The sequence below is a fragment of the Acanthopagrus latus genome, chromosome 20 (assembly GCF_904848185.1).
Source record: "Acanthopagrus latus isolate v.2019 chromosome 20, fAcaLat1.1, whole genome shotgun sequence".
NCBI lineage: Eukaryota > Metazoa > Chordata > Actinopteri > Spariformes > Sparidae > Acanthopagrus > Acanthopagrus latus.
In genome coordinates, this window is record NC_051058.1 from 3,884,764 (window position 1) to 3,898,214 (window position 13,451).

Genomic DNA, 13,451 nt, shown 5'->3' on the forward strand with positions numbered 1-13,451 from the left:
TGTTCAGTAAAATGCATAGAATTACTTCAAGTACCTGGTAAGGACAGTTTTTATTCAATTTTTGATATATTTCTCATCATTATCCATTTTTATTTTGAAATATACATCTGTAGACTTTGAACAGTTTTGCAAAGTAAGACACAAACGATTCTTGTGACATAAAATAAATCCTTTATTATATATAGTGCAGTCTATTACACCTCTGAAGACAAACTACCACTTTCCTCTGTCCTTAGTTAATGATACAGTAGATGCCACATTTTTATACTGAACAAAATCTGAGGGCCACATTCAATATGTATATAATGTATTCATTTCCAAAATATAATAACTGGAGAAGCCAAATAGACTGGCAGTTAACTCTTAATACACATACAAGTCGAGAAACAAACTGATATGATTATTAGCTAACCAGCTGCCTTCTGTCTCCAGTGATTTTATCACAGTGCTTTTCAAAAATAATACTGGCATTCTGTTTTTGTTCCTCTCTTCATTTCTTGAACACAAAATATAGTAACAACACATAAAAGCAAAGCAGCATAAGGTAATACAGAACAGAATAAAGGTAAAACATATTCATTCTGTACTGAAGTAACAACAATAAAGTGAATATGGCTGGAAGAACTGCCACGCTGTCGCTTGTCTAGTAGGTAAGGCTTCACGATGAGGATTTATGTGGTTGAGTTCGGGTCAGACAAGGAAAGGTCCCATCATCCCACTTGAACTGATACAGAGGAGTGGATCATCAGTGCTGCAAGATAAGGGGAGGAGAGGTCATCACTTTTACATAGATAATACTTAATAAATCTGTTTTTTTTTTAAAGAATGTCAGTCAGTGAACCAGGAGAAAAAAAACCTTGATATTTATGTACATCTTTGGTCTCAGAGGAGCTCATCCTCTATGACATCATCAACGCTTCCTGAGATTGAGGCAGCCTCTGGGATACAAGAAGACAACACTCCAGTTATTAGTCACTCAAGAATCATTACAAGACCAAGTGCTGAACACCGTCAAGTACCCAAAGCCGGCAGTGAATCCATTATTGTCTCAGATGTTTTATTAAAGCTTCAATCGTTCATTCTTATGTATGAGTTGTTGTATTTCCTGTTATCCTCTCAAGTGTAAAGGTGTTAGTTCCACATTTGCACTTTTCAGCCCACTTCCTCTTCTGCTTCTGTTTGAAATGTTTCACCTGCTGCGTCAGAACGGGAGCGCTGCCCCAGGAGTTGGCATCTTACCAACTCCCACTTTATCTTTTTCATACACTTTCCCTCTACAGTCATCTACACCAGCTCCACTCAGGTCTCCGTTTGCCACACCCTCTAGTATCTTTACTTCTTCTCTGAGCATGTGTGGTGGCAGTGGTCCACAATCTGTTTCCAGCTGATCGTCCTCTCTGTCAGGGGGCTGAAATATCGCTTCACAGGGCTCAGCGAGTCCCATGGAAATAACATCACTGCTGTAGCTGCTGTTGTCATCAAGGACGCTGCTACCACTCCAAGCAATTGTGATATTATCTCTGCTTTCATCTCTTCATTCTACCCATGCTATCACAGCAACTGGAGGTCTGGCTTGTGTGACTGTTGGCAGATGTGCTGGTTCTGCTGATGCAGCTCCTCACTACGATGTCCATCTCCATGCTCGAGGACTGACAGGATTAAAAGCTCTCAGTGTTTCTATCTGGACACAACATTTCACTGTCTTTCTCTCCTTCCTAACTTCAATATCATTTGGTTAACTCCCAAATGTACCAAGAATTCGCAAGATAAAAAGTGGAGGAAGCAACAGGAAGTTGTGAGTTTGCGAGCTGCAGCGTTGGCACAGAGACATCAGAATGAGCGCGGATGCTAGTGTGAGTTAATGTGGGCGAGAACTGAACGATGTGATATCATTTTGGCTGGGCTGGAGTGGACAAAGCTGTGAGTGAATATAGATGAAGGACTGACATTATGTAGCTCCACAGATCTCAGGATGTGTGCATAACATGGAGATGGCACCAATGATGTCTGCTCACACGACCAGCCTTCACTTTGTTGAGCGCCTTTAGTCAACCCCACCACCAAAAAGAACAATAGTTCATATACAAGAGAGAAATCTGCATTGATTCAGTCACTTAACAAAAAATGTGAGTACATCGATTTGCGGGCCTTGTATCGATTTAAATGTACTATTTTCTGGTCTATTGTGAGGTCAGTGGAACAGTGATTAAGTTACTGTTTACTGTGCTGCACTCACCTGACAAGCTGATACAGGAGAGACTGAGCTCTGATGATGCTCCTATTACATCATCCTACAGGAGGACAAGAAATGCAGATTTTGAGTATTTAAGACATATGTAAAACTTGTTGACGTGTAGGCTACATTGTGTTTGGTAATGACAAAATAAAAGAATCTTTCAAGAATCCTGTTTTCTGTTTCTCAAACTGTTCTGTCCAAGTTTAACCTGAAATATGAGGCAAATTCCCAATTCAGATATATATATATCAAATATGACATATAAATATAATGTACAGATGCACAATACAGATTGTTTTTCAGCCAATATCAATACCTAGGGCTGTAGTAATATACCAAATGTGGCGATAAAATAATGTCACAATCCCATTTTGTGACCGATGACATCTATCAACATATCATGTGGTTATTTTGCTTGTGAAATTCATGGATATAACAAGGGAAAAGAGTATCTATACATTATCCTTGTAATTGCATTGTTCTCTTTGTACAGCGGAGGCGCAAGCATGCTGCTCAAGAAGGCCGACTCCCATTATTATGGGTCCCACCCATAGATTTTAATATAACCTGGATAGGACAGGCCCATGTGAAGTATTGCAGTGAAAATTCAGCTGCAGCCAAAATACAGCTATAAAAGAGACATCTGTAAAACTGTTGACAGGACACCAAGAACTGCAAACAAGGTTGATGATGACTCTGTTATGATTTTTTCAATTCAATTACCTAACTTTGTTGACTACTTTTGACTTAGCAGTATTGTTAAATCAATAAAATAGCAGGAAGTAGTGAAAATATTGATTCAAAATTATCAGAGTCTAATGCGTTGTCTTAAAAGTTTTTCTTCTGATATGGTAAAATTGAAATGTTTTCAGTCAGCAAAGAAGCCGCACATATGTAACACCGGAGAAGGCGAAAGTGGCTATTCAAGTGCACTGAGGATGTGCATTTCGTTAACAGGAAACAGAGCATATACCCATTTGGTTGCTTAGCAACAGAAAATACTATGAATGAGGCAGGGAAACATCACTCTTGCTTTAATCTTCTCGGATCATTGTAAGACATTTTTAACATTGTAACCAGCTATTTTTGCCTCTCTTTTCCATCATCGTACTATCAATGTCTGTTTCTGTCTTTCTTAATATGAAGTTATACGATTTACCAATCAGCCACAACATTAAATTCACTAACAGGTGATGTGAGTAACACTGATCATCAGCCAATACTGACATTTAAAATAACAACCTGGCTGATAGCTGATGTTGATACGAATCATTTTGCTATTGTAGTTTATTTGCTATCATTTTTTCTGCTTTTGTGCCAGAGAAACATCTTTATTATACAGAATAACTGTTTGAAAGTCACTCAGCCCATCATTAGACCACTTAAAGAGCACAAATTCAATTATACAATATCTATTACACTATCTTTGATAACCTTCTTCTCGCAAAAAACAAGTTCAAAGGCCTTTTATAGGCCTGTTAAACCACTACATACTTAATAACACCTTACAAACTGATGCAGAGGTATCATGCGCAAATAGCTCATGAATGTGTCAGCACAAAATTGATGACACAGATGTGAGAACAGATAAACTCAACTACTGGTTGAATGTCAACTCATTTGTCAATATACCAAAAGCAATTTGACGAGGCGAATATCGGCTGATACTGATGTTTAACTGACATATCGGTGCATCCCTACATCCTGGAACAAATCACTATAAGACGTGACCCTTTAGTGACGTTTAAATAGGCATTAAAACCCTTTTTACTGTGACAAGAATCAAGTTTAGATTTAAGATTTTAAACAGGCTTTTTGTCACCAGTGTTACTGAAGCTTTTAGGAATGTCAGCGTGACTCAATGACTCACCAGCATCCTCCGCAGACAGCCAAGATTGTCTCCCTCAGTCCTCCCGTTTGCAACCTCCTGGAAGCTGACAGCATGGCCCAGCCTTATGAGCTCCTCACCAATATCCACCATCTAGGAGAGACAACAGTTTTACACCGTGTGTGCAAGAAAACAGCAGAAAGGATGAGAAACAAACCTAACAGATACCTTGAAAATAAAAAATATAAAAAAAAACAGCTGACCTTGCCCTCACTGGTGTCACAGAGCCTGACACTAGGCCAGGAGGAGATCTCAGAGTGAGAGTAGCTGCACAGTTTGGCCTGCAGAGGTCTCCAGGAGGCACAGTATGTGAGCCGCTCAAACTCGTCCAGGGCTGCCTCAGTCCACACCTCTCCTGGAAAAACAGGAGAAAAAGTTAGAAAAAATGAGAATAACATTTGAGGGGGAGGAGTATTCAGCTGAGAATAAACAACATCCTTTGATTGTCACCTTTTTCTTAGCCTATGTGATAAAGTTATGAAGACAAGAGCTTTACCTTTTGGTCTTACTCCTGCTAAGTTGCACTCAATAGCTTGGAATGGCAAGCTGAGGAAGTCACTCCTGAAATGTTAATGCAGCAAAAGCATAAGCTGTTAATAACACAGCAGTAACATGTCGTAACTGTAGCCACATACAATAATCTGCACACAGCAGCTGCATTCACACACATTAACACAGTAGACCCCCTGGCTCCTGCCCAGTGATGAAGAGCACTGAAAATCTGTTCTCTCTATGAGTCCATTTCCATGTCTGAAATATTACTCAACTACAAGTAAAATTACTGGTATTAAAATAACACTGACCAACATACTAATTCCCTTCATAGTTCTTCTCAAACACAACTTAATTGGTTACTTTTTGAACACTTGTTACATCAACAACAGACATTCAAATGGTACCCAACATGTTTTTTTCAAGTACAGTAATTGAGTGAATGTAATTAGCTATTTCCCAAGCTCCCACCAGTACGAACAAACAATTACACAGCTTATACAAGTTTGAGCCTCAAAGAAATCAGCTACAAGGGCTGATTAAGCCAAAACCACAGTGATGTCAGATGTCATACACTGATTACAAGAAAATTCCACTTGGGGTAATCAATACACTGATTGAAATAATGGCGATATATTTAATGAAAATCTGCGTGTCTTTGCTCCCTCCCCACCTCCAGTTTCTTTGTGTTCTAATATGATAGACTTATCTTAAAGGTGCCCCACTTTGAGGTGTGATAATTACACAATGTTAGGCTGACTGTTTCTCTCTTACCTCATTCTGCAGAGGCTGTCTCTGGGCAGCTCCCCGTTGTCCCCAAAGTCAACATAGTAAAGGTCCACCAGTCCAGAGGCTAGGACACCCAGCACCCTGGCCCTGTTCCATGTGCCGTGGTCTTGGTATGGAGCAGCCACAATGTCCCCCACGACAATGGTCTCTACCCTCTGCTCCTGAAGAATAGAGTTACAGTGAGAGTTACACATTTGTGGTGGCAATTGATTTGTATGACCACAATGAGTAGCAATATGTTTGAAAGAGAGAGGGTGAGGCCTTTAACCACATCAGAGAAAAATGAGTGCTGTAGAAATCATTGGAACTGAAAACCTCCCTGATATACATGTTCTTTACAAGTGTATGTAAACTTCTGAACATGACTGTACAGACCATTGTTACACAGGGTGCCGTTTGCCTATTGTGTTGGCACTGCTCTCGCTAATATAGCCACTTCTACTCAAGAAAGTTGCCTTCTGAGTGGGCCCTATTGACTTTTGTCCTTTCTAAATGAGTTTTTTCTCTTATGGACAGGCTCGACCACCTGTTAAACAAAGGTCAGTAGAGCGAAAGGCTGCAGACAATGGCAGACTCCTGCCAACAGTATGGGACACAGCGCTAAAACAGGAACACAGATGCTAACCAGTGGCCTGATAACGGCCAATGGCCAACCTCCTGGTGCGTTAATGCCAGAATATCTGCATTCACCCCTTCACCAAATCTGGATGAAGAGGAAACGCCACGTTGTTGTTTACGCGGCAGAGGGAGCTGCCTTACAGTGTAAAAATCTCTCGTGGTCAGTGTCAAAACAGGACTTTTATGGTACAGCACAAAAATAGAGACAGCAGGAGTTATCCTTACAGTGGGGTTGACACTGTTGTAGAAGCGGTTCATCTCCTCTGTGAGCTTGTCCAGCTGCAGGGAGCGAACCCCCAGGATCTGAATCCAGAAGTGGTTGGGGTTCTCATGAGCAGAAACATAAACCTCGAGATGTTCATCGGGCTGGAAGCTCAGGTCTGGGCTGGGAACTGGACAACACACACAGAAAAACAAAATAGTCTTTGTATGATATGACTTTGTTCAAGAACAGAGTATAGCAAGGCAGTTTTCTTTTCAAGATTCAATTATAGAGAAAGTGAACTTACTTTCGAACTTGGAAATTTCAGAGAGAGAGTCAGCGGACAAACTCTCGTCCTCCCCATTGTTGTCCGTGTTAGTGATTTTCAGCTCCTCTAGCTTGTTTAAAATTTTCTCAGGCTCTCCTGTGGTTCCATTGGCATGGATAAGCCCATTTTTCTCAGTCTGGGAGTAAGGACCGTTGTTGTTCAGGCCCACTGGTGCTTCAGTCTTCGTGCTGTCTGGCCTCTGATTCACAGCAGTATGACCACGTTTCTGCCGCTGAGCAGATGACTGGGAGATCTTTGTCCTCACCATCATGTCCTCTTTGACTTTTTCGAGAATAAGCTCCTACAAACAAATCACAAAGACAAAGTTGCATTTGTTTTAGATAGCATGCTTAAAGGAAAACTGTGTAGGATTTTTTTGATGAGCGGCTGTTTGTCGACACATAATTTTGATCAGCGTCACTACTGACTGGGGTTGAGAGTCAACAATCACAACTATTTTTTTAAATTTTAACTTTATTCATAGGACTAACCACAGAAAGGTAATCCAAAAGTGTGAGTCCTTCTCACCTTGGCCTGTTTCACCTCCTGTCTGGTCCCTGTGATTGTCACATTGCCCTTTGCCCCAGGACCAGGCGACTTCTCTTTGGAACAAACCACTTTGGCTCCTGTGGTCCTAGTGATGAGTTTCAGGCTCTCTCCACCGCGGCCTATAGGACAACCACAACCACAAAGTTATGCACCTTAAGTACACGGGGCGAAAAACCAACTAAATAAGGGTTAAGGTTAAATCAAATTGTGGAAATTATCAAAATAATACTGGCTGTTTAGATGAAGCATTTATTTAAGGATTAAGGATTACATATAATGTCCACAAATCCCAAATGCAGAGCCAACCCAACACTAAATGCATCTTGTGAACAAATACTGTGTGTGTATTAAGAGTCTGATATATCATATTTCTCTGTGCCAAATAGCTTTACTGGTGTCCAAAAAAGTGGACAAAGTAGAGCTGTTCAGACATTTAAGAGTCTGAAGCCTGGAACACCAAAACAAAAGGGGTTTCCATAGAATTCTCTATGGGTTCACTGCATGTACAAGTAAAATCTTTGACATTGCCAAACGATCCACTGTCCATATAATATATCAATAAGTGGTGCTTTTAGTAAGGGAATAGATGCATGCTAATGGGAAGAAAATGAGTAAGAGGAACAAATGCAGTATACACCATCAGCATTAACAATAGCCTGCAGCTGTTTTGAAAGCAAGACGGCTCCGAGGAAAACGAATGAGGTCTAGGACTGTCAGTGTGACTGTCCTCAATATCTGGAAGCTACCTATTATACGTCCAAAGGCGGTCTGAGGAACCTCCAAATCCTCCGCCACCGGTTCACATTCAGTGACCAGGTTCTCCAGGACACAGCGAGCCAACAGGACCTGCTCCTTAGAACCCTGCAGCAGGAAACACACGGCCGTCTTACATCCAGGCTCCCCTGCATCTGACAAAACCCTCACATGAGCTCCAGATTTCTGGGTCACCTGAAAGAATAAGAGGAAATAGGAGAGCAGAGAGTAAGGCTGCTTGAAATGATACACAATAACCAGCTGGATTTGGGAAACACACACTTGATATGGTTAGATTTGAGAGGAAAATGAAAAGGAAAATGAAAATCACATTTAAAAACAGGTATTTGATTCAGCGTTATTCCTTATCATAAGGGAAATTGCAAGTCATCGGCTTCTATGATACTCTCTGCCGTCCAACTCATTTGATCTATCAGAAGGCTGGCTTGAAAGTTAAATGAGGATGCACAAGTCTAGCCTATCATCAAGGGGACCTTTCTCTATGAACATCACCTTCATCTTAACAAGCATGGAACCATAGAGACTCATCAAATCTCCACTGAGATAAAATTAGACTGAACGGTGAACTCCATCAGGAAACTATGTCTTCTCGAAGTAGCAGTTTAAAGGGCCAAAACACACCGAAACTGAAGCCCACCTATTGTTTCAGCGGCCCCACACGCATCAAAAGCATTATGAGGCACATCACACTGCTTTGACAGCACTTCCTGAACCTTGTTTGATTTTGGAGTGTCAAGCGAGGACCTAGTGAACATAGCTGTTTTTCTGCAGCCCTTCCCATTTGGAGAGGGCTGGAAGGAAAATAAAATGCAAGAGAGAAGCGAGAGAGAAACAGAAACAGGAAGAGAGAAAGAGAGATCACAGCTGAACACCACTTTTGTGATCTCTGATCCGTAAATGAAATCTCTAGAAGTGAAATGTTAATGCTAGGCTATAAACAGACTACATCAGGGTCACATGACTTAAACATGTGACCGACACTAAGCATCTTTCTCAGGTTTTCAATAAACTGATCAGTGTACAAGAAGTAAAGTTAGAGTTAAAATAATCTGTAACTGTTCGCTGGGATGACGCCTAATGTCCCTGACAACCTTTTAAGACATGTAAGCACTCTATGATTAAATTATGTGAAACTAAATGGTGACTTAGGTTTTATTCTTTTACCCGTACGACATCACACAGTAAAAAAAAAAAAAAAACACATAGTACAAAAATTCCAAAATCAAACTCGGGTTTGTTCAGCTAGGCCTATTATTAAGGGCAGTTATGGCTGAGGGCATCAGGCTTTTCCCAAAGGGAGCCACACTGCACTTCCGTGCTCTGCCCTGATGGCAGTGGGATGAAGTTGTTGTGTGATGCCCTATAATATTGATATTGTGATATGTGTCATGGCCATATTGTTCAGCTCTGTGAGGTTGGGTCTGGGGAGACCAATCACCCTGGCAGCTGTGTTGGTTATGTGCGTGGTCTGGTTTTTAACAGATAGCATGTTAAAGAAGCAGATGGAACATTATATGTATATAATGTTGTAGGACCAAACGCATAAATATGATGAAACGTATGTAACCACAGGCCGTGTTTTAGGTAATAAAAAAATCCATAGACTTTGAGATGAGGGAACTTGACATGCAAAAATGCTGACTGATTTTCAGGTTTTAGGACTAAAGACCACACCACTCTATAGAGGTATATAAGTATTATATATTATTAGCAACTCTTGCTAGAATTGTCTAGCCATATTAACTACTGAGCAGATGGAAACTCATTATCAGTCAATGAACTACTCACCATGTCCAAAAACTTGGCTTGGCATCTGGATATGCTTCTATAAACCTCTACAGGAAGTGTCATCTTGGACACCTCAGTGTTGGGCCCCTGAACTATTAATGGCAACGCAGACACAACACTCAATCAGAAAAAAAGGTATACAGAGAATGAACAAAGAAGTTTACACTTTGTCACGTGTACACAAATACATACAAACTCTCAAAAGACAGATACTCACTGTTGTTGGTGCTGCTTATATGACGGTAGACAATGTAGCCCACCGTGGCCCCGACAGAGAGCCCTGCCGCCAGAGCCACCATTTTGCCCGAGCTCATGGTGCTCTTGTGACCTTCCTTTACTGCGTCCATGACAAGCCGTGCACCCAGCGGGATGCTCCACCTAAACACAAGCACGGTGTCAGTCTCCTGCAAGTGTAACTTTCTGTTACTGTTCCCAGTTGTCCTGCACATTAACTTTTCATCTCCACTACTGTCTAAGAATTGTCCTTACAACACTTTCTTATTGCTTTTGTGGAAAATGTGAAAATGATCTTCACGGCGGTCAGAATGTAACGGCTCGTGTCATGTGCAATCATCAGTGGTGGCTTGATGGGCAACTGTTTGGTCATGCAGCACAAAACCTGAAGCAAAAGCCAGCCTGAGTTCAAAACAGATCAGCTGTTCTCAAACAGACCGCTTGTAAATCAGACCCCAATTGATTAGATTGTGTCCTCTTGAGCTATATGAAAAGATGCTTTTGATTTGTGTAATTGTCTTGATAACAAGCACAAGGTTCTTGTTCCTTGACTTTGGGAACAAAGTTGTACAGCGTTTTTTGGGGGGGGTTTTTTTGGTCAAATTAGATTATGAAGTTCAACGTTCATTCTTAACCTTGAAAACAGCATCCGAGAAACAATTTCACCCAATCATCCATAGTCCCAGGGCTTTCTATCAAAACACATGATCTTCATCAGCAGATGGTGTTTGACCAGTTCGGAGAAGCAACATTAAAAAAAAAAAATGTTTCAGAGCACTTTTACAACTTAAAGAACAAGCAGGATTCAGTGGCATCTGGCAGCCAAGTTACAGATTACAACTTACTCAACAACCCACATCTCACCCTCCCCTATAGTGGCTATAAAAACATGAAAAATTCAAAAGGCCCTCTCTACAGCCAGCGTTTGGCTTGTTCATTCTGGGCAGGCTCCTTGGAAGAGGACCTGGTCCCTCTGTGGATATAAAAGGCTCATTCAAAGGTAACAAACAATTATTTGCTTCAAAGGGTTATAAACTAATGAAAACATAATTATGAATAGTGTATTCCATTTAAGCTACTAAATCCCTCTAAATGCAACACACTGGACCTTTCACACCCATGTAACAAGGGGCCAGCGTTCATTCTTGTTTTTGGAAACTACCACTGCTGAACCATCTTCAAGAAAAACCTCTCCATCTGCTGATAAAGCTCACGTGTTGCGATTGAAGCTTCAGACATTGCGGTGTGATTGTTTTCTCGAATGCATGATGGGTTGCGAGAAACTCACCATCACAGTCAATTCTATGACCTCCCGAGTGTCCTCATAGGACCCCTGGAGGTCCCAAGACCCCACTTTGAGAACCACTGCAGGAGATTCTTACGATGTAGCCTTCCACTATCTCAGACTACATCACGTTCCAAAGTCATGAGCCCGCAGAAACGTGCACAAGCAATCACATACACACAGTACATTTCCCTAAATGACAAACATTTAGTTTACACACACACACACACACAGCACTGCGCCTCTTAGAAATGCACCAAGCCAAACTGCAGCCCTGACACTTACTGCCAGATGCATTGCACTGAAAGCTGCTGCAGCTGCACACACTGAATACTACTGACTGTAGTTGGGCGACCTCCAGCCATTCCATTAATCACTGAACACTTGCATCAAATTCTTTCCGAGTCTTTTTTTACGTCACACAGCTAAAACTACAACTCTCACGCAGAAACAGAATGTACTGGAGGTAAGCCAACAGAGGAGAGTATTAGAACCACGTAGGATCGAGGAGCACACAGCACCACCATGCAGATGCGTGTCTCACTGGGAGAAGAGGGCTCTGGGGCTGTAGTTGAGAAACACATGGGACTTGGACACTCCAACGTCCATCTCGGAAGAATCGTGACAATTAGACACAAATCTTCTCCGATCCCGTCTGTTTTTTTTTTTTTTGGTCTACATCCAAGTTCAAGACTACTGACAGAAAGGTAGAAGGGGAAGAAAGTTTGAGCATTTTAAGTCACTGCATAACAGCAATTGGTCAGTCACACTTCGATGTCATTTCGAGCATTTCATCAGAATTCACCACAGACTTTATATGATATAGTTCTTCACTGTGCCAGCCAGGTAGCACTGGTAATACAGGTCTACCTTAAAACAACATGATGACTGATCACCTTTTTGAACTGTTCAGCTCTGGATCCTGTCTGGATACTGCGTGTAGGCAGCAGCCCAGGTAATGTTGCGATTTTTCCTTAAAATGATCCTCGCTTTTAAAAAGGAACATTTAAGGTGATGTGCACAAGTATTTAGGAGCATAACTTAAAACTTTCCTGACATAGATATAGTGTTTAGATAAATTCGGCCTTCATAAGATCCGTTAAAATAAACATGGTGCCAATAAAATAGTACAAATGTCATCCATAGTTACTGTCTGGTACCGTTATGTTTTGGTAAGAATAGCTGGAAAGTTGGTGACTAGCATTTTGGTCGAACCGAATTGAAACAAGTTTTCCCACTAATACACGACTCAACACTAACGTTACACCAAGAGGCTATATTTGAGAATATGACACCATTTGTATATCTTTAGAATTTTAAAGGGAGTTTTGAGTCACGTCTCTCACAACCAAGGAAACGTCTACTCAACTAGCTGAATAACCTTGGCCTTTTCTATCTCTAACGCACGTTTTCATTGTTCAGTTACGGTGTCAACCCAAAACCGCAAACCAGTATAATCTCCAAAAGACCCGAGTGTATTTTCCATTTCTGACGAGCTGCCAAAACGAGCGCAAACACACTTTCTCATCTGAGCTAGCCAAGCTAACATTAGCTTAGCTGCTGGCTGACACATGCAAGCAAGTCAAACATTTGGAAGTCCGTAGCACGCGTACATACCCTGACAACACAGCCTATGTATGTTTCTAAGGTCTACCGTAATTAGGAAAGTGCAATAAATACATGTTGTAACGTATGACACTTACAGACAGTCCCTCGCTGTTTTCAACCGACCCCTTTTGCTGCACTCTGCCACTGCCGTCAAGCTCGCCGGAGTCAGCACGGCGTACACCGGAAACTAAAATTACATTCACATTTAGGATTAAAAGATGTGTGTAAAATTGACATTTTAAGAGAAGGTCGTGACTATTGCTACTGAACAGGCCTACAACTAAATGACTCATGTTGACGGTGAAGGACTACGACCATACTAAAAATACATTTACCTTGAAAGGTCAACCGGAAGTACGTTCTTTATTCTCTAACTTGACACTTGTACCAGCAGACGCTCTCTGTGGCAACTTACTAATTCGCACATACACGGAAAGACAGTGACAGTGTGAGAGGATGCTGCATCAGAGGCACTGTGGCACTTTTTGAAATAAGTATATTTTGTCTGCAATCTGACAGTAAAGTTAAAGGGACCAGTAATTGGAAAATGCTGAATATCAGCCAGATAATAATCTTCCAGGGCGGACAACCAGAGGCATCTATATTATTTTCTGCTTATTTGTTTATATTGTGCATACATCCAAATACATATAGTATTGA

General features: G+C 41.2%; 1 protein-coding gene across 6 annotated transcripts; it reads right to left on the reverse strand.

Moving 5' to 3' along the window:
- Window positions 1-148: 148 nt before the first annotated feature.
- On the reverse strand, window positions 149-12,818 carry tdrkh (tudor and KH domain containing). Of its 6 annotated transcripts, none has more exons than XM_037080884.1 (15): window positions 12,801-12,818; window positions 9,882-10,042; window positions 9,665-9,756; window positions 7,849-8,050; window positions 7,082-7,221; window positions 6,533-6,854; window positions 6,249-6,415; window positions 5,391-5,566; window positions 4,621-4,685; window positions 4,328-4,479; window positions 4,107-4,217; window positions 2,237-2,291; window positions 1,948-2,042; window positions 857-938; window positions 149-751 (listed from the first exon to the last, which is right to left on the reverse strand). In XM_037080884.1, exons 2-14 carry the CDS (start codon window positions 10,009-10,011, stop codon window positions 900-902), a joined length of 1,746 nt encoding a protein of 581 aa, XP_036936779.1. In that variant the 5' UTR covers window positions 10,012-10,042; window positions 12,801-12,818; the 3' UTR covers window positions 149-751; window positions 857-899. The 6 variants fall into 6 exon arrangements, with proteins under 6 accessions (XP_036936779.1, XP_036936775.1, XP_036936774.1 ...); XM_037080880.1 differs by lacking the exon at window positions 12,801-12,818 and adding an exon at window positions 11,728-11,846 and having other exon boundaries at window positions 873-938; XM_037080879.1 differs by lacking the exon at window positions 12,801-12,818 and adding an exon at window positions 11,728-11,845.
- Window positions 12,819-13,451: the final 633 nt, after the last annotated feature.

Bases quoted from the DNA above. Each gene is read 5' to 3' on its own strand.
- tdrkh (XM_037080880.1), bottom strand. From the start codon at position 11,792: ATGGACGTTGGAGTGTCCAAGTCCCATGTGTTTCTCAACTACAGCCCC. The intron at 7,222-7,848 runs GTAGCTTCCAGA...GTTGTCCTATAG, and splicing joins CGCCTTTGGACGTATAATAG to GCCGCGGTGGAGAGAGCCTG. The intron at 5,567-6,248 runs GTAAGGATAACT...TCTATTCTTCAG, and splicing joins ACAACAGTGTCAACCCCACT to GAGCAGAGGGTAGAGACCAT.